At 59.5% G+C, this 18,932-nt stretch overlaps 4 protein-coding genes and 6 non-coding genes across 10 annotated transcripts; 9 read left to right on the forward strand and 1 right to left on the reverse strand.

The window, feature by feature from the left end:
• Positions 1 to 282: 282 nt before the first annotated feature.
• On the forward strand, positions 283 to 3,343 carry A1Q1_04332 (ER to golgi family transport-related protein; the record flags this gene model as incomplete). The annotated part of the gene is made up of 3 exons (XM_014322709.1): positions 283 to 329; positions 458 to 489; positions 552 to 3,343. The coding sequence occupies 3 exons, from the start codon at positions 283 to 285 to the stop codon at positions 3,341 to 3,343; spliced, it is 2,871 nt and encodes a 956-aa protein (XP_014178184.1).
• A 197-nt stretch (positions 3,344 to 3,540) lies between these two features.
• On the reverse strand, positions 3,541 to 4,010 carry A1Q1_04333 (uncharacterized protein; the record flags this gene model as incomplete). The annotated part of the gene is made up of 2 exons (XM_014322710.1): positions 3,541 to 3,840; positions 3,900 to 4,010. The coding sequence occupies 2 exons, from the start codon at positions 4,008 to 4,010 to the stop codon at positions 3,541 to 3,543; spliced, it is 411 nt and encodes a 136-aa protein (XP_014178185.1).
• Positions 4,011 to 4,762: 752 nt separating this feature from the next.
• A1Q1_t479 lies at positions 4,763 to 4,841 on the forward strand. The gene has a single exon. It is a non-coding gene; the product is annotated as a tRNA-Asp (tRNA).
• A 423-nt stretch (positions 4,842 to 5,264) lies between these two features.
• A1Q1_t480 lies at positions 5,265 to 5,383 on the forward strand. The gene has a single exon. It is a non-coding gene; the product is annotated as a tRNA-Tyr (tRNA).
• Positions 5,384 to 5,612: 229 nt separating this feature from the next.
• Positions 5,613 to 5,728, forward strand: A1Q1_t481. The gene has a single exon. It is a non-coding gene; the product is annotated as a tRNA-Tyr (tRNA).
• Positions 5,729 to 5,974: 246 nt separating this feature from the next.
• On the forward strand, positions 5,975 to 6,084 carry A1Q1_t482. The gene has a single exon. It is a non-coding gene; the product is annotated as a tRNA-Tyr (tRNA).
• A 329-nt stretch (positions 6,085 to 6,413) lies between these two features.
• On the forward strand, positions 6,414 to 6,517 carry A1Q1_t483. Its single transcript has one exon. It is a non-coding gene; the product is annotated as a tRNA-Tyr (tRNA).
• A 1,261-nt stretch (positions 6,518 to 7,778) lies between these two features.
• Positions 7,779 to 7,889, forward strand: A1Q1_t484. The gene has a single exon. It is a non-coding gene; the product is annotated as a tRNA-Leu (tRNA).
• Positions 7,890 to 12,503: 4,614 nt separating this feature from the next.
• A1Q1_04334 (uncharacterized protein) lies at positions 12,504 to 14,109 on the forward strand (the record flags this gene model as incomplete). The annotated part of the gene is made up of 2 exons (XM_014322711.1): positions 12,504 to 12,656; positions 12,898 to 14,109. The coding sequence occupies 2 exons, from the start codon at positions 12,504 to 12,506 to the stop codon at positions 14,107 to 14,109; spliced, it is 1,365 nt and encodes a 454-aa protein (XP_014178186.1).
• Positions 14,110 to 15,715: 1,606 nt separating this feature from the next.
• Positions 15,716 to 17,515, forward strand: A1Q1_04335 (uncharacterized protein; the record flags this gene model as incomplete). Its single annotated transcript, XM_014322712.1, has 3 exons — positions 15,716 to 15,777; positions 15,908 to 16,071; positions 16,185 to 17,515. The coding sequence occupies 3 exons, from the start codon at positions 15,716 to 15,718 to the stop codon at positions 17,513 to 17,515; spliced, it is 1,557 nt and encodes a 518-aa protein (XP_014178187.1).
• Between the last annotated feature and the right edge of the window lie 1,417 nt (positions 17,516 to 18,932).

Raw genomic sequence — 18,932 nt, forward strand, 5'->3', positions numbered from 1 at the left:
TGGGTGAGGTTGTGCCACGTGGTTGTGCCGAATCGCCGAATGTGGCGGGGCATACAGTGCCTGGCGGTGGGTGACGACTGGTGCGCTGGCATCCACTGGCGCGCTGGCACGGCTCACTGCACGTCACCAGCGTCGATCGACACCTCATCGCTACACGTTCTTGCATCGAACCTCTTTCAGCGTCAACGACGACCGACGACCCCGTCGCCTGATCCAACAACCCACACAAAAGCGACCGTTCATTCCCCCCGTGCGCCGTGATCCTTGGCGTTTGTGCGCACGATGAACGTTCAACAGATCATGCTCCCTCAGGGCTGGGAAGCCCGATGGTAAGTCGCGCGCGACACCGGAGACCTCGATTGTTTGTGCGGTCCTTCCGCCTCCGCCTTTCAAGCATTGCGACAACTCTTCTTCTTCACAGCTGGCCAATATCCGCCCGTGAGCTGACATTACGCAGGGACGCTGGGTCCGGCCAATACGTCTACGTCAGTGAGTACGCCGACAAGATCGTCGCGATTAGCTTCATTGGAACGCGCGCGCTGACAATGCAGACCAGGCGACCGGTCAGAGCCAGTGGGAGGTTCCTACCAACCCTTCGTTCCCGACTGGACATGCGACCTCGACTTCCCCTGCCCCCGCTGGCGGCGCCGCGTCCCACCACCACTCGAAGAGGAGACAGTACCCCGTCGCCGACATGGAGCAGATGTATGGAGGAGCCGCCCAGCAGCAGCAGCCCGGCTTCCAGGCCGCTACACCCCAGTTCAACCAGCCCCAGGCGCCGATGCAGCAGCAGCAGCAGGGAGGCTTCCAGCAGCCCGGCCAGTTCTTCACGCCTGGAATGGAGGGACAGCAGGGACAGCAGCAGGCGCAGCCCGGCTTCCAGCAGCCTGGAGCTCAGCAGCCCGGCTATGGCCAGTCCGGCGTCGACCAGATGAGCAACCAGTTCGGACAGATGAACATGAACCAGGTTGGAGGAGGATACGCTGGCCACAACCAGCCGCCTGGATGGGGCCAGCAGTTCGAGGCGAAGCAGCTCCACCCCATCAACACGGTCAACCTCATCGGCCTCCAGCCCGACGTTCGCCTGCTCGATGCGCCCCCTCCCCCGGCTCTCCTGCCTTCCAACGCGTCGGTTACGAACTCGCCCAACATTCACCCCGACCCCTCGTACCAGCGCTGCACCCTCTCCTCGATGCCCACCACGCAGGGCCTCCTTAACAAGAGCAAGCTCCCCCTTGCTCTCGTTATGGCCCCGTACCGCTCTTACCGCGAGTCGGACGGGGACGAGCCCGTCCCGGTTGTCTCGGACTCGGTGATTGCCCGTTGTCGCCGTTGCCGCGTCTACATTAACCCGTTCGTCACGTTCACTGAGGGAGGAAACCGCTGGAAGTGCTGCATGTGCGGTCTTAGCAACGAGGTGCCGCAGCTCTTCGACTGGGACTCGCGGGAGAACAAGCCGGCCGACCGCTGGGCGCGCAAGGAGCTCAACAACTCGGTCGTCGAGTTCGTCGCCCCTACGGAATACATGGTCCGCCCTCCTCAGCCGCCCGTGTACTGCTTCGTCATCGACGTCAGCCAGCCCGCCATCCAGTCGGGAATGGTCGCGACCGCCGCGCGCTCGATCCTCGAGTCTCTCGACAACATTCCCAACGAGGACCAGCGCACCAAGGTCGCTTTCATTGCCGTCTCGACCAGCTTGCACTTCTTCTCTCTTCCCGCTGGCAAGGACTCGGAGGCTTCGATGCTCGTTGTTTCCGACCTCACCGATGTCTTCCTCCCCAAGCCCGTCGACCTCCTTGTCAACCTCACCGAGTCCCGACCAGCGATCGAGAACCTGCTCGGCAAGCTCAGTGACATGTTCCAGGACACCCACGTCGTTGGCAACGCTCTCGGTTCCGCCCTCCAGGCTGCCCACGAGCTCATCGGCAAGATTGGTGGAAAGATCATTGCCCTCAGCGCCTCCCTGCCCACGCTGGGCACTGGCGCCCTCAAGGCTCGTGACGACCCCAAGCTCCTCGGAACCTCAAAGGAGAGCTCGCTGCTCACTGCGCAGTCCAACTTCTACAAGACGTTCGCGATCGAGTGCTCCAAGTCGCAGGTCTCCGTCGACATGTGGCTGTTCTCCTCGACCTACACCGACGTCTCGACGCTGTCGTGCCTTCCCCGCTACACTGCTGGCCAGACTTACCTCTACCCGGGCTTCAACGCGTCGCGATCAGAGGACGCGATCAAGTTTGCCACCGAGTTCGGCAAGTCGCTCGCCACCCCGATCGGTCTCGAGGCTGTCATCCGTGTGCGTGCCTCGCGCGGTATCCGCATGTCGGCGTTCCACGGAAACTTCTTCATCCGCTCCACCGACCTGCTTGCCCTCCCCGTTCTCCCTGTCGACCAGAACTACTGCATTGAGCTCCAGCTCGAGGACGACCTCAAGCAGCCGTTCGTTGTGCTGCAGACCGCTATCCTGCACACGACCTGCTACGGCGAGCGCCGTATCCGTGTCATCACGCAGGCCCTGCCGACGACCGACTCCATCGCCCAGTTGTACGCCTCCGCCGACCAGCTGGCGATCGCCAACTACCTGTCGAACAAGGCCATCGAGAAGGTCTGGGCCGGCTCGTCGCTGGAGGACGCGCGCAACCTCATCACGAACCGCCTCAGCGACATGCTCTCGGTCTACAAGAACCAGGTCGCTGGTTCGGCCGGTGCCTCTGCTCAGCTCGCTGTTCCCGCCAACCTCTCGCTCCTGCCGCTACTGTGCTGTGCCATGATCAAGCACGTCGGTCTGCGCGAGGGCTCGACGATTCCCCCCGACCTCCGAGCATACGCCCAGGACCTGCTTACGACGCTACCTGTGCAGTCGTTCATCCCCTACATCCACTCTCGCTTCTACTCTCTCCACAACATGCCCGCAGAGGCTGGTACGATTGGCGAGCAGGGTGTCATCATGCCGCCGGCGATGAACCTGACGTCAGAGCGCCTGGAGCGCCACGGTCTGTTCCTGATCGAGGACGGTCAGAACATTTTCCTCTGGGTCGGACAGGAGGCCGTCCCCCGACTCATCCAGGACGTGTTCGACCTCAACTCGTACGCCGACCTGCAGGGCGGCAAGTACACGCTGCCGCAGCTGGATAACCCGTTCAACCAGCGCGTCAACGCGATCATTGCCAAGACGCGCGAGCTCCGCCGTGGCATCTACCGCCCGCACCTCTATGTCGTCAAGAGCGACGCCGAGCCGGCGCTGCGCTCGTGGGCCCTCAGCCTCCTCATCGAGGACCGCATGGACAACATGAGCAGCTACGCCCAGTACCTCACGCGCGTCAAGAACAAGATCAACGGCTCGTAGTTAAAATCGTAGACAGACAGGTTAGGCTCGTATGTAATGGATATCACACTAAAAATACATTAGATGCAGGAGTAGTCATTATTCTACGTTGGTGGTAGTGAGGGGAGTTACATGGCTGAAGGATACTGCACGCCCGCCTCGATGGGGTATGTTGCCGCCCACACCCTGCTGTCAGCTGGCAGAGGCACTAAGAAAGCTCACCTGATAGCGCCAGCGTCGTGCTCGGCACTGCCAGCAATGAGGCGCGCGATCCCGTTCTCGTGCCCGTCGAGTGCCTGCGGCAACAGGACAGAGAGGCAAGTGACGAGCTGCGGCCCATAAGGCGTCGTATGCCACTGCTCCGTGTGTCTGAGCTCATACTGGCTCACTGACTGTAAGCTATCGATCCCTCCTCTCCGCAGCTCACGACCAATATCGCGCAAGTACGAGTTGACGCGGCCCACAGCGCGCGTGTACTCGGTCGTGCGGAGACGGCGCGGGAACATGAACACGGAGCGCTAGCATGTCGTGAGTTCCCCTTTGCTCCACAGTATGTGCCAACGGCGAGTATCCTTACAACGGCGAAATGGGGCTTCTCCTCTGCCTCGGCGAATTCGTCGACATGGAACCACGGCTCGCCAGGGCGATAGCTCGATGGCGGCTTGATGCGGAGGATGGGGCCGGACATGCTTTCCACTACCTGCGGCTAAGAGCACAGAGTGCACTCGCAGTCTGGCCTAGGCAGTTGACTGGGAGTGCGAAGCAGACTTCCTGGAGAATAGAAGGGGGGTATGAAGGGTTATGAGTAATTATAAGAATGAGTGAGTTGATGGAGAGAGGTGACAGGATCGAAATTAAGTACCCGCTGGCAACTGGTCGGGTGGCAACTACCAGCCCCTCAGCTGGGCCTCAGGCGATGCACGCGAGGGATGAGTGGGGACTGGACCACGCTGGAACCAAGGGGCACGACCAGGGTTGTGTGCATGTGCATGTGTCGAAACGGGGGCGCAGGGACGGACTGCGTGGAGAGCAACGAGAGGACAGAGGGATCGGTGTCGTCCGGAGGCGCGGGCGTTGGCGCGCCAGGGGTAGGCGGGGGCCGGCTGAGCCCCCTGGCGCCCCGTGTCCCATCGCCGATCATCCCTCCTTTAACATTCCACTGTACCTCCTCAGGCATTCCCAACCGTACTTGGTACAACACTACACGTGAGGCATGCGGAGGGCGCAGCATGGTATGGCGTACACACAGCCCAATGTGGCACCCACCCCTCCTCGACGTCAAGTGCCACACCCGACCGCACCTTGCCTCCAGACCCTCTAAGGGTCTTACCCCGACCCCGAAACAGACCCCAACGCCATCCCCGACCTCCCTCCGCGCTGCTCCGAGCAGCGACGGCGCCGCCGGCCACGGCGCTGCTGAGAGGAGATGGACATAGCAATTTCCTGTTCGTATAACGGCTAGTATGCTCGCTTGTCATGGTGATCGCGGGAGATCGGAGTTCGATTCTCCGACAGGAAGCTTTTTGCCTCTCTGCAGCCTTCGGGGAGAAAGCTGGAGGGTGGGAGCGGAAGGGGGTGGACAGGTGGTGTCTAGCAGGCTACTAGGGCGATCAATGAGGGTTAAAGTGAGCTATACGTCCCCCGTTGGCCGAGTAAGCAATGACCTGCACTATCGTCCGCATTTGGGCACACAACGACAAGTTGCACACAACTCGAGAAGACTCGTGTCAGCGACACGCTATCCGGTAACACATAACGGTGTGGAGCGTGAAACTCCGGAAAATGTGTAAAACAAGGAAAACCCGATGCACGCTTCAGCAGCAGCCGCAACATCTCCTCCGCGCACACAACATGTCCACAAGTATGCTTTGGGCAGAGCATGCAGCGTGGGCGACCGTTCACGGCCCAGGCACCGGCGCTGTCCACGTGCCCCTCAGTGCTCCTCACCATAGCTCAGTTGGTAGAGCGTCGGACTGTAACTGATACCCAATCCTAAGGTCTTATGGCCGCCCAACCGGGCGAGTAATCCGCAGGTCCTGTGTTCGACTCACAGTGGTGAGACTTTTTGGCTGCTGAGTGAACACCCACGTCCTCCAAAGTCACCTGCCGAAGCACTGGTGATGAGGGCGAAGTGAAGCCGGCCTCCGCCTCGAAGAAATCGGCTAGATGTGGCAGTGACGGATGTCCTAAGCATCTCAAGTGGGACTTCCAGAAGTCTAACTGATTCAGGCACGGCGCCGACCCCGCGCCCGCAGATCCCTGCCCCACGCCCCAGACCCACGTGAGCATCCTCACCATAGCTCAGTTGGTAGAGCGTCGGACTGTAACTGAAAACTCCCATCCTTTCCTCGCCGCCCGAACGGGCGCGCAATCCGCAGGTCCTGTGTTCGACTCACAGTGGTGAGACACTTTTTGGCCCCCCGTGCCGCCCCTGCATGGTCCAGGAGCATCGAGAATGCCTCCCAAGGTCATCGCCAAGTTATGGAAGATGCCTCGCCCCGCCACGAACCAATCAGTTGAATGTGGCAGACGCGCCAAGCTTGTGTGTACCGCGGCCCTGATTTCTGGCTCAGGCACGCCCCTCCCAGCCCGCCCGGACGCTCCGACGCCCCCGCAGATCGGCGCCCTGCGCCTAGACATGACGTGAGCCTCCTCACCATAGCTCAGTTGGTAGAGCGTCGGACTGTAATTGGTAAACTTCCCAAGCCGCCTGATCAGGCGAGTTCATCCGCAGGTCCTGTGTTCGACTCACAGTGGTGAGACACTTTTTAGATCATGCGGGACCGGGAAGAGAGGGCGGAGGAGTCTGGAGGTGGTGGCAGGCAGATGAAGTTGGGTGACGATGTTGGGAAGTAGATTCAGCCGTAGGCTGAGACATCAGCCCAACAGGTGCCTGAATGGACAAGTGATTATCACGGTAGCGACGCCACGAGCCTCGTGTGCAGGAAGATCCTGTTTCCCCTCGAAGCGCATGAGCGCAAGGGCCTGGGCCAGGTATTGACTCGAGACGGGGCGTAAGGTGAGGGCGATCCTGTGCGCAGAACTCCATGCCACGTGGATATCTCGACGCCTAGCTCAGCACTCACGTGACCTCACCATAGCTCAGTTGGTAGAGCGTCGGACTGTAATCTGATACCTCCGCTTCGTACGAAGCATTCAATCCGCAGGTCCTGTGTTCGACTCACAGTGGTGAGAGTTTTTGCATGCATGTAGCTCTTCCTGAGCTGAAGTGAGAGTTCCCTTTTGAACGCAAAGAAGAAGGGTGATGATTGGGTGGATGGTGCCTGCTCATCGGCCACGTGGATATCTCCCTTAGCGTCGTGCCCTGATCTGCCCGCTCCCAGCTCCCCGCCCATGAAAAATTGCGGCGACCTATCCACGGCGGTACGGCGAGCTGGCAAGTCACCCACACCTCTCACCCGGACAGAAGGCAATCTTCGTCCCCATCGATTGGTATCAGCGGGCACCTCATCAGGTAGTAGTCAGCGGTGACCGGTGATTCCAGCGCAGTGGAACATGGCGCTGCAGATCATTCTCTACGGCGACCGGTGACGAACTCTGCAATCAGATAGGAGAAATGCGACCTGCCAAGATACCCCGGCGACCTCAAAATAATCAGAAAACAGCGATGCCGAGCCCGGCACGGCGCAGACGGCGTATTGCTGCGCCGGCAACGGCGCGGTCGGCGCATCTTCGTGCCAAGAAATGCTCCGAAACGGCGTCAGAAACGCTCAGGCGACGCATGCCGGGCACGGCATGGTCGAACGAGGTGGGCAGACGGCGGTCTCGGCGGATCTCTGCTGCCGGCGGGGATCTGGGGCCAGCAGATCGGGGCGAGAAGGGCGAGGTGAGCGAGCAAGTGGGGGCCGAGAGGGGGGGGGGTGCCCACCGTCCACGAGCGGAGGAGAAGCGGCGTCGTGCGAGCGGAGGAATGCAAGCGGCGCACTGAGCGGAGGACTAAGGACCAGAACGCCGGAACACCGGGGCTCGGAACAAGGCCTGGACCGCGCAGATCCCGGAGAAGGCGCCGAGAAGCAATGGAACTTGCCGCAGATCCCGGATCGGAGGGCCGAAGCAATGGTACCGTGCCGTAGATGCGTACATCCGCGGCGCGGAGACCCCGTAGACGCCGGGCAGCGGGCAGAACGGCCAGAAGACGGCCGGTACCGTGGGCAACGTAGGCCTCTGGAACGGCGACTCACGAGCAACACACCGGCAACCGGCTCATGACCCGGCACTTCTTTGTGTGCACCCGGACCATGCCGCCCATTGCCTGCTGGGAAACGGCCCGAGTAGTGATACGCTCGGTATCTCGCCGACTTCAGCATCGCCGGACGGTGTACGGCATGCACGGTGAGCTGCTGAAATGGTAGCAGTAAAGCGTGCCGAGATACCGGGCCGGCGAGCTGGGCAGAGAACGAGAAGTGGCCGGGGTCCCGCCCGGCAGGCCAGACGCGGATCGATACCCAAGTCCGGTTTAAGGGGCTCGACTCAAGTTTCTGCGACTTGATCCGACCAGGATTCTTCGAGTGCGTATGCATCGTGGGTTCGAATCCCACTCGATTCAACGGCCTAGAGCTTTTTGGGAGGCTGTTAGTTGCCGGTTCACTGACCGCTTCAGCCGCTCTGGGGGGCGGCAGAGTGAGCGGATAACTGTGCGGAGGCCGTCAGATGGCCGCGCCGCGATATCGGTGTCGCAACTGGTGGGGAGGATGGTCTACGACGTCCCGGCGACATGCATACGACCGCTGCGGGTTTGCACGGCATCTATGCTCAGCACACTGTTGCAGACGAGCTCCATCGGCATCCCAGTACATCCGGGTAGTTCCTGTAAAGACCCCGGGCGCTTGCATCGCGCTTCGACGTTGAGATCCGTGGAACGGTCAACCTGTCGATCTCTTCGGTCCGGTGCTAGGGCGGGAACTGTTATTTCCGCCAGGAATGGACGAACTTCTACGTCACCTTTCACGGCTGGAGACAGCTCTTCGCAGATTCGACATCTCCCACGGTTGCGGCAGACGCTTGGAGATTGTCACGTGCAACCACTTAACTGTCGTTGCGCCATGGTGGCACCCGTCCAGTATGGCGCCTCTCAAAAATGAGACTGCTTGAACTCATCCGCAAACGGCATGTGCATCTGTGCTTCATCTGGTCGTATGCACGTCGGACACATCCTTCGCTCGGGAATGAACTTTTCTACGGTGCTGTACATGCATGTGTAAGGGAAGCGGCTTCGGTGCGCACTGATATCAAAGGCTGGTGTCGATCGGACACATCTGGTCTGTAGATCGCCCTCTACCGATAGTCCGTCCCCTAGTTTCGGGTACGAGCAGCGCCCGGGAGGAGTGCATCCTAGATGCCCGGCACACCAAAGAGTCGACGGCAGGCGCACGGACGGAGACTCAGGAGAGGCGGCAGCAGAGGTGCTAGGCATGGACATATGGAAGCGGACTCCGCTTGATGACGAGCCAGAGAGCGTGTGCATTATCATCGGACACATTTTGCAGTGCAATTGCCCAAACGTCTCAGAGCCGACATCGGCATGAACAGCCATGAGCAGTGGATAGCACACCCAGGAGCACGAAAGGTGATGGCCGGACACATCTGACGGCGGTATTGGCAGCCCTAGGGATGGATAGCACCTATGCTACAATGTGTCGGCTGGGATGTGTCCGCCGAGCATCTAGTCCGTAAAGCTGAGAGGCACCTGTGCAATACAGACCGCGATAATTGAGCTCCTTCGGCAGCCATATCACACGGCGTCTCACATCTTAGCGTGCCGAGGATCGGCATCGAGATAGGGCCCAGATCATTGCTCGAGATTGCACAACGAGGACTGCATTTGATCGCGCGCATACAAGGCACGCAGTAATATTCTTCCAGAGCAGTTAACCGGGCGTATAACGAAAGAGCACTTGATTTCAATTACAATATGATGGAGGGGGCAGGGTGCGCGGGCAGGTGGCTGTGATAATGGGGACCCGGTCTTTGAAAGTGACGGGCGGTCCGAAGCCCCGAATCCGACCGTGGATCATCGCACATGGCGGGCGCGTGATGGGAGATATCGCGGAGTCTCGCCGCCTTCTCTGATTCTATCACATCTAAGCTCGCTAAGTGCAACCTCTCACCAGGCACAGAAGGAGCGAGATATGATTGCAACTCTCTGATCGGGGTGCGAGAGCGGACGTTCGATCCGGTCTTGCGCTGCGTGGTTTGAGTGCGATATGTCATTTCATTTCATGCCCGGCGACTTGGGCGGCCGCGGACAGGCTACTGGGCGAGCGGTGGCGTTCTCGCACCCACGCTCGCCCGGCCGGGCCGAGATATGATGCAGCACAAGGAAGGCATTGGCCATGATAGATGACACAAGAAGACTCTGTTGCTTCTGTTGTTTATTGGGGGGCCCGATACGGACTTCCTTCGTCTCCAATATCTAAAGGTCCATGCACATCCAAACGAACGGTGCGCCTAAAGATCGGCAATGTAGATCACATGACGTCGCTGGGAGCAATGCATTGGACGAAGTATTGGGAGGAGAACAAGCCTGACTGGCTTCAGATATGGCAGAGTGACCCAGACTTGCACAATGCAGGTCGTGATGTGCGAAATGGGGGCCGACTTGGCATAGCGAGCTCCGAGCTTGGCGTTGATGGCCGGAGATTGCAACGGGCTATTACACCTCGGCGTCAGCTCTGCCAGATCTCGCAACAGTGATAGTGTCGTGTCGTGTCGCACTGTCGGTCACGTTGTGCAAACACACACACGCACACACACGTACACACATGAAACCAAATGATGCATGTGCGATGGCACTGTGTAGCGCCAAAGATGCTTGATCTCGTGTGATAACAGCAATATGCTGCAGGCGTACCGTGTGATAACACAATAGGCTTTGGCACAGGCTCCGTGGACGGTGTGATAACACTTTAGACTAGTTCGCACATAACAACGCTGGGTGTCGCACATAGCGAGCCTGGCAGTGTGAGTTTCTGGCTAGTCAGGTGTGATAATCAGCTGGCCGCGTAGCACCGCATAGGCCGCACCGTCGCCTGCGTCGGATACGTCGCTGTCAGGCAGTGCACCACCGTACGGAGCCCAGATCCGAGCTGCATGGCAGGAAGCGATGTGATGTCGGTGCAGGGCCTGATTGGATTTTCTGGCCCGATGACGACTATTCCCAGCTGCCTATTGGACAGAATGGCCACATTCAGGAAAACTATTAGTGATACTAGGCCCTTGGCTGCTCTTTCATGTGTCAACGGTGCGTTTGATTCCGAGGCCAGACTCTTTCACCGTTGCCAGTCACGGAGAACGGCCCGTTTGGCGCTCGGCGTCCCCAAGTACTGGAATTGGAGCTCCACTTCTGTGAAATGCTGCCGGGCGAGGTGATAATCGTCCTCGCCGGCCATTACGCATCGGCGGCCATGCCATATTCATCAATCGGCGTCGGCGTCGGTGTCTATACGGAACTCATATGGCAAGAGGGCGGTTGGAGCTGTTATTGAAATGACACAGCCAGAGTGGAAAACAGCAGCGAGCAGGTGACCAGGATCTCCCATCCAGAAGCATGACCGACCACATGATGTGTTAATGGATCGGCCATTTACCCTCCTGCCGCGCGGCGATGGAGCGCTGTGGGCTTGCGTACCACGGGGTCCAATGCCCGAAGAAGATCAACACGTGGTATTTCGTAATCGTCCTGGTCCTTCATCGCCCAATCCTCAGCCTGTATCACTCGGCTGTCGATCTCCTCGGTACAGGCATCTCGCACCTATCGGCCCCTGTGGCCTGTGGTGGCCGGTGACGCCAGTCATGTGCATTACGATTATGGCGTTGCTGATAATTAGGAGTAACAACCATGAATTATTGGGTCGCCGAAACCGATTCGTTGCACAAGCTCTTAGGCTGATGCAACCATTCCAGATTACATTGCACGCGTGATACATCCTAATTGTTACGTTCACCATCCAGTGGACCACTGAGAGCTGGTCGTTTGATCAGTTCGGCCTTTTACCCTTCGCCAATATGCCGTGCAGGTGGAGGAAGGAGGTGGGGTGCCGATTGATGCCACAATCATACTTCACGTGACTGCACTTAGCAGCCAAACTAGCCTGCCTCTTCCCAGCAAAAGCGATGTACCGGAAGATGCTCACACCGCTCGTCAGCATGCACCTAAGCGAGCCACTCCAACATGATGCAGTGTTGTGATTTCCAAGAAGGCGTTGACGATTGAATTGCAGGCGTTGCTTCGTGTGGCATCATCAGGTGCCACTGACCTCAGTGGCACTATCAGATCATGTTTCCAACGGCCACTCTTCTAGATCTCCTCGGAGGCACTCGTCGACGCCCCACATAATGCCTAACGCACAGATTGCATGCAGGCACATGTCTGGAGCTCCATGTTGACATCGGCGAGATCTGCCTATCGAGGGCGTGGTAATAGGGAGATGTCACGCCACCTGTGTTTGCAACACACAGATCGTCGAACACATTGCAATGATCACATGTTGGGACTGATCTCTGGTATCGATCGGAGCTGCTGCCCGCTCTCGTTCCAGAGCTCTAATAGACCTGTGAGGATGTGAGCGGAGCCTGCCGAGCCAGCACATGTGATACTCGATCGTCTGTGCGATCAGATGTGGCGTTTACATAATCACTGCATAAGTCAACGCATATCTTAGATATCGGATGCTGTTGCAAAAGGTGATCTCGGGGATTGGCGCTGGAGATAAGGAGATAACGGTGGATCTGGTGCTTGGAGGACGATGCATCGTTATTTGACCAGCAACACGAATGGCTCTTTGGTTTCTGGCTGGGTGTTTTTTCAAACGTGGTGGTGGGCCAGGGCGGGTTCGTGTTTTGTGCGTTGGCTTCAAGCTGAAGCACGACATTGCATTAGCACCGCCCCGCCGCGTTGAAATGGCGGCATTTGACGCAAGGTCTAATAGTGAAACTGGTTCCGCTAATGCATGAGTAAATCGTGGGGCGAAAACGCGAAACGGAGGAGAAATGTGTCTGCAGGCAGTTGGCTTCGCCAAGTTGCAAATGCCGCGTGACGCCGACGGACGAACCGATTTCACACACCCGTCAGTTTTTGCAATAGCCACTGCGTCAACGAGCTCAACCACCGGTCACCACCAACACACACCACCATCCTAGCGTAGCAGCAGCAGCGTCCACCATGGCCGACGCGAAGCCGACACAACCTGTGAATGGCGGCACCTCCGCCCCGTCCGCTTCTCCTGCCAACAATGCTGGTACGAACCAGCCGCAGACAAAGCCCAGCGGAGGCAGCCAGTCCGCATCCACCCCCGAAGGAGGAACTGCCCACAAGGTGAGTAGTAGCACTGGGCACCTCGGCCTCGCATCGCATCCCATGTACCATCTCTTGTCTTGGGGGACACGGGTTCCTTCCTCACGGCCCACCCCCGCACCTTGATCTCATCTTATCTCTCTTGACCCCTTACCACCTTCTGCACTGGATGTCATGGGTCCTTGGGCCCCATGGGTTTGCCACCCACCATACCCCGGATGCTCATCGCTTCTCACGAATACGTTACTGACCCCCTTTGCAGGATCGTCATGAGCCGAGAGGACGTAAGCCGAATGACCAGCTGCCCCCTTCAAGGGCGCGCGAGGTCCAGCGTGCTTTCCGTCTTCGCCGTGCAGAGCACCTCGCCACCCTCGAGGAGCGCATCCTGATTCTCGAGACTGAGAACTCGCAGCTGCGTGCCCTGCTTGCGCTGCCTGAGGCCGACCGGCCAAAGATTGGATCGGGTCCCACTGGCCGTGGCAAGTCGCTCAAGGATGGAGGAGTGCCTATGAGTGAGCGTGTGCGTGCACGCAAGGAGGCTCGTGCTCGCGAGCGTATCGCGAGGGGTCTGCCGCCCGACGCCCGCCTCGGAGAGTCTGACACGGATGACGATCGGTCCTCTCACGGCCGCTCGCCCAGCGTCACGACTGCCCAGAACACACTCCCCACGGCCAACCAGCCATCGAACAACACGCCCGGCCAGGCTGCTCCCCAGCCCAACGCTACGACGGGAGCGATCCCGCTCTTCTCGTCGGCGGCTGACCTGCCTGCGCCGTACAACTTCAACCTCCCCACGCCGTTCCAGCTCCCGATCTCGCCGGAGCCGCACTTCGACTACAACACGGGTAATCTTGACTTCAAGGCACCGTCCCCCAACCCCTTCCCTATCTTCTCCATGTTTGATAACAACAACAACAATAACAACAACGGAGACCAGAACCGCCAGAACCAGCAGCAGCAACAGCCGCAGCCGCAGCCCCCGCAGCTGCCTGGCATCAACCAGCAGCCAACGCCGCTCACTGCGGACTCGTCGAAGCCTTCGCCGATGTCGCCCGCTACCGGTGCCGGTTCCGTGTCGCAGCCTGACTTACTCACGCGCCTGAAGGCGTGCTGCCACCTGTCCGACTCGCACGTCGTCAACGACCCAGGACTGCTCATCTTTGCGACCCGCTTGTGCCAGTCATTCCCGTGCCCCTTCGGTGGCTCGCACCCGGACTCGACGCCGAGCGATGACCCGGAGCAGATGCTTCTCGAGGATGCGTGGCGTGCGCTCAAGGCGACGCTCGACCCCGGTGGCGAGGCGGACGGTGAGAACAGGATCAACACTGGCCGCATGGCGGCTGAGCTCGTCGTCCGTGCCGGCGCTTCGCGCGGCAACGGACAGTGGATCGTGTGCCGCTTCAAGGAGGGCATGACGATTAAGAAGCAGCTGATCCAGGGCCTCGTCGCCGGTTTCGGTGGCAAGCTCGACTAAGCGTGGCGTTATAGAGCACATACATGTAAGACGGGACGACGGGACAGTGGATCGAATGGTTCTGTTGTAAAAAGATGTTTGTAATCTTGGGCCTCGATGCATCCTCCATGTTGGTACAGCCAGACGTACAGACGTGCTTCAAACTTCGGAGATCAGATAAGCTGCAGCCGAAGAATCCAGGGTCTCCGGCAATATTCAACTCGCTTTTTCCGTGTCCGCGAGTGTCCGTTGATCCGCACTGGTGTTCTTACCTCCACCTTTGCCACCACTCGGTGAACGAATTTCAGTACGCCCCGATCAACCCCTCGCTCGAGTTTGCGAATACACTATCGACAACCGACGAGCAGAGAACCACCATGACCCAGACCATCATTCCCGACGAGGACGACGTGCGCGACTTTGTCCAGGACTACTCGGACATCAAGCGGCTGACGCCGTCGCGCGCCAACGATCTGCTTGACAAGATCATGGCGGACACGCAGCCCGAGGAGCCGGATGCCGACGTGAGTAGCGAACCAAGGGGCCGCTGAAGGCGGACCCGTTGCGAGGGCGGCGGAGTAAAGCAACTGCGGGAGCGCAGCGAGCTCTGCTACAGCTACATCTGCAGTGTGCAAGGGGCCACTGTTCTCGCTTCCGAGCCCCTTGCCCTGTCTCCAAGCCCGACGCCCTGCGTGACATGAACAAGCAATGTGCTAACGCCCAGGCCTGCTGTGGCTCCAGCTGCTGTCCTTGCGTCATGGACACTTGGCGCGAGGAAGTTGCGATCTGGAAAGCGTTCCGTGCCGGTGGGGCTGTCGATGCCGAGGCGATGGCGAAGAAGTTCCCGAAGTAGAATCACGGACACCTTGCCTCCCGACCTCTTTCCAACATTTGGCCCCTCCCTATCTCTGTCACAATCGCATGGCCACATAGAAGGACTAGATTAGATTTGAGCACGTTGTACACATGTATATCTTGGCTGCATCAGAATCCCAATGTCTCGTGTGGTTGGCTTGTTGTCAGGAGAAAGCTAGGCAGGGGTCGCCCGGGTCTTCGTTCAGGTATCGCGTCAGGTATGGAGTCTTCTCGGCGTGCAGCAGTCCTGCGCTGGATCGGACTCCAACACGGCATCAAACCAGGCCCAAACCAGGACCAAACGGACTTGCCGTCGTCTAGGAACTCCGGGACGGAGGTCCTCACCGACGCCTCAGACACCCGTTTTCGGCGCCGCATGAACACATGCATCCGGTAGGCACTGCAAGAGAAGGCGGGGCAACGAGGAGCCGTAGGAACGAACGGAACGAATGGCTTCAACTCACATCTCAGGACAGCTCAATTCGCCCAAAGTGTCCACACGGTGAAAGGGATCCAGGGGCAAAATGTGCATGGCGTCCATCGCTCAGAACAGAAATCTCGGTCCAAGCGCGATCTCTTTTCCTTTACGTGTTTCCTTATGTTCTCCTTTTACCCTTTTCCTGACATTCAAGACCCGGACTGGGCGCGCGTTCATTCACTGGCGGCATGCGTCAAGTGCTGCCCAGCAGCGTCGCTGGGGCCAAGTGCTCGATCCTCAATGCACCTGGATACCAGGACCAGACACGCCCCGCACGCCGCACTGTGCTCTGCGATGCGACGCCCGAACGCCCCTCCCTCTCCCCTCGCCGAGGACGGACGTGTCGAGATCTGCACGTCTGCAACCTTTTGCATCACTCACTGCTATGCTCTGAACGATTCTGCAACACCCGCAGCAAGACACACGCTCAACACAGTTGCTCCTTGCTCGGCTCGGCTCACTTTCTCGACGGCCTCGCCATCTCAGGCTCCAGGTCAACATCGCTGATCTGACCAACCTCGACCTCGATTCTTGTCTTGATCGCATCTCCCATCACTACCTTTGCCTCCTAACGACACTCGACGACCTCGTCATCGACCACCATGGCGCACAGCGTAACAGGCATTCGGGCACCGTATGCCGAGGGCCTGGTGAGTTCCTCGGCCTTCTCCGAACTGACCCCAGCACCGCGGCCCCGACACACTGCCCACGAGCTTCACCTACATCGCGTACCGATATTTGAACCGGCCAGTCTGGTTCGCAGCCCGGGTTCTCGAGGACGCTCGCTCGCCCGCTGAAATCGAGTGCGAGGAGCGCCGAGTGTCTCTCTCCTCAACCGCATCCGATGAGCCTCTCCGCCCACAGCGCATGAGCTATGCGGGTCCGTTACCCTCCATCCCGAAGAGCAAGGGCAATGAGTGGAAGCGCCGCACAGCGCCGGTGGGCATGATGGGCCTGAGTGGGATGCACACGCCGCCTCTGAGTCCCAAGACGCCCGCGCGACGTGCCGGATCTCCGGCGGCGCTGATCGGGGCCGCGATGCTGGGACAGGCTGGCCCCACGCCGCCGTCGAGCACGGCTGGATCGCCGACGCCCTTCAGCACCACGCCCGGACGGACTGTCGGCCGGCCGGTGAGTGCCCGGTTCGCGCGCTCGAATACGCCGTCCATCTCCTCGCCGGCTAGCTCGCCCGCGCCCTCGCCCAGTAGCGCACACAAGGTGCGCCCGTGGGAGAAACAGCTGTCGGGACTCAGTGCGGCCCCGGAACGGTCCGACTCGCTCGAGACCACTGCCTCTGCGGCATCGACAATCTCGACGTACAGCTACGATGTGCAGGTCGTGCACGCGGCCAAGGTGTCGACGCACGAGGGCGTGCTGGCCAGTCCTATCCTGGGCAAAGCGGCCAGCCTCAAGAGCCGGCCCACGTCCCTCTCAGCTTCGACTAGCCGTCTGTCCGTTCCCCCCTCCAAGCCTCTGGACGAAGAGGAGGAGGGCGAGGATAGCTTCCTGGCATACCTGAACCCTGCAGCGGGGGCAGAGGAACTCGAGCCCATCCTCGAGATCATCAAACCCACACCCACAGGGGACGAGAAGAAGGAGGCCGAGATGCTCTGGCTAGTAGAGAACATCTCAGGACACCAATTCTACGTCCCCGATTCGGACGTCATCGCCGTCTCGGAGGGGGAACATCGCAGACTGCGAGCGCGGGAGAACCGCCACTTCTGGCCCGTGTACGCGTCACAACTCGAGTTTCTCTCCCTGCGGCGGCGGGACATTCGCCGCCGGCATCGCGCCACACTGGCCCACTCCAGGGGTGGGGAGACGCCCAGCTCGTTACTTGTTGAATTCACGGATCGGTTCGAGTACGCCGACGACAGCCACGAGCCACCACTCCCGGGACAGCATGAGGCGGCCCTCAATGCGGCGTTCAGGAGTTTAAGGAAGGCGGAGGGTCTGCCTGCTGAAGACGTAGTTCTCTCCGATGACGGGGGGATGGTCACCCTACGCAGCGCGGAGCAAGTTGCGGGAATGCTGAGGGGTGGGTGGTTTGAGTGCGACGAGGAGTTCTGGGAGGATGCCAAGGCTTCTGTCTGAGCATGGGCTGTCTACGTTGCTTAGGGGGATGGTTATCCCCGGACGCTCCTTCGCAGCAGTAAGCGGATGGATCGCGCAGAGAGGTCCGCGATGCGCACTGCAGTGAGTTGTCGTTGCGACGGTGGGCAATGCGCGCACTAGCAGAGTTACCACTGCGAGAGCAACTGCAACTCGTTCCAGCTGAAGTTACCACAGCGATGGCGACGGGCTCGACCCAGAAAGGGGAAGGCGTGCGGGGGCCTCTGCGTTACGAGGGAGGGGAAGAAGATCTCCCTCTCGAACGTCTCGGGTCTCTCGGAAAGTCTGTTTGGAGAGTTCAGACAGAGCACGCAAGACGATGAGCAGTAGTTGGCTGGTGGGAGACCGGTGTCATCTTAGGAGTCGTATAATCATTTCTGTTGGGGATCACGTAGACGTAGAGCGGGTGTGTATGTTAGCAACGTTGTATGAGCCTAGCCGATGAAAGCGACGATCGCGCTTGCGGCGCTCGGGGAATGGTGACATCACGCCGGGCCACGGCGGACTGCGGCATCTGAGCGAGCTGCGTACAGCCCATACAGTCCATGCGGCATTTTCCGCAGACGTTTGACTCACGAGGAACCCGGGAGCGCACTCTTTCTCACGTGCGACCCGGCCGTCCGGTCGAGCTTTGGGCGGTAGTGGAGATCGCACTTGCCGCACTCGCTCGATCGGCATTAAGCTTTCAGGCAAGCCCCAGACAAGCTTCAGGACGGTACCGCGGTACGGAATGCGATTGGTGTTGGGAGGCGAACGCAGGGCGATGCTGAAGGGAACCTGAGGCAGCTGACGCAATGGTAATTAAAGCACCGGGACATTGGGTGCGGCATGTTGCTCATGACAAGCCTCTGCGCGACGGACGCTCGAAGTGGCAAGTCGGAGATTCCTGCGCCGGGCCTGGACGGCCCGGTGTAACGGAGGCAGCCATCATGCGTGCTCATCAGTCTGACTGAGGACAACCGTGAGAGACATTGAAACTAGCGAAGGCCTCCTCCGACCTCGAGGCCTGTTGAGGTCTGGATTGGTAATGAGTGCCAGTGCATTTGGTATGTGCGTTTGGTATGTGCGTTGGACAATTGCAATACTAGCGCTGCCTCGCCCCGTCCTTCTTGTGTGCACACACAGATTGGCTAGGGCGAGGGAGACGTGGGAGGAGCACGCAACCACGAGACACTAGATCTAACACAGTAACAAGCCCCAGCAAACATGACCTCGATTGGATCCAGCCCACAGGATGTACGAAGGAAGTGCGCACGCCCGTCCTATGGAAAGTTGATGTCCAAACGGGACGACGATGGCGACTCGCTCTCGGTTGGCCGGTGCTGTAACTCTTGCAGCAGCGTACGGCATGCCTTCGCACACAAATGGAGGCATCAACACACCGCAAGAGGCAGATTGC

This window comes from Trichosporon asahii (genome assembly GCF_000293215.1).
Source record: "Trichosporon asahii var. asahii CBS 2479 unplaced genomic scaffold scaffold00070, whole genome shotgun sequence".
In the NCBI taxonomy this organism is placed as follows: Eukaryota; Fungi; Basidiomycota; class Tremellomycetes; order Trichosporonales; family Trichosporonaceae; genus Trichosporon; species Trichosporon asahii.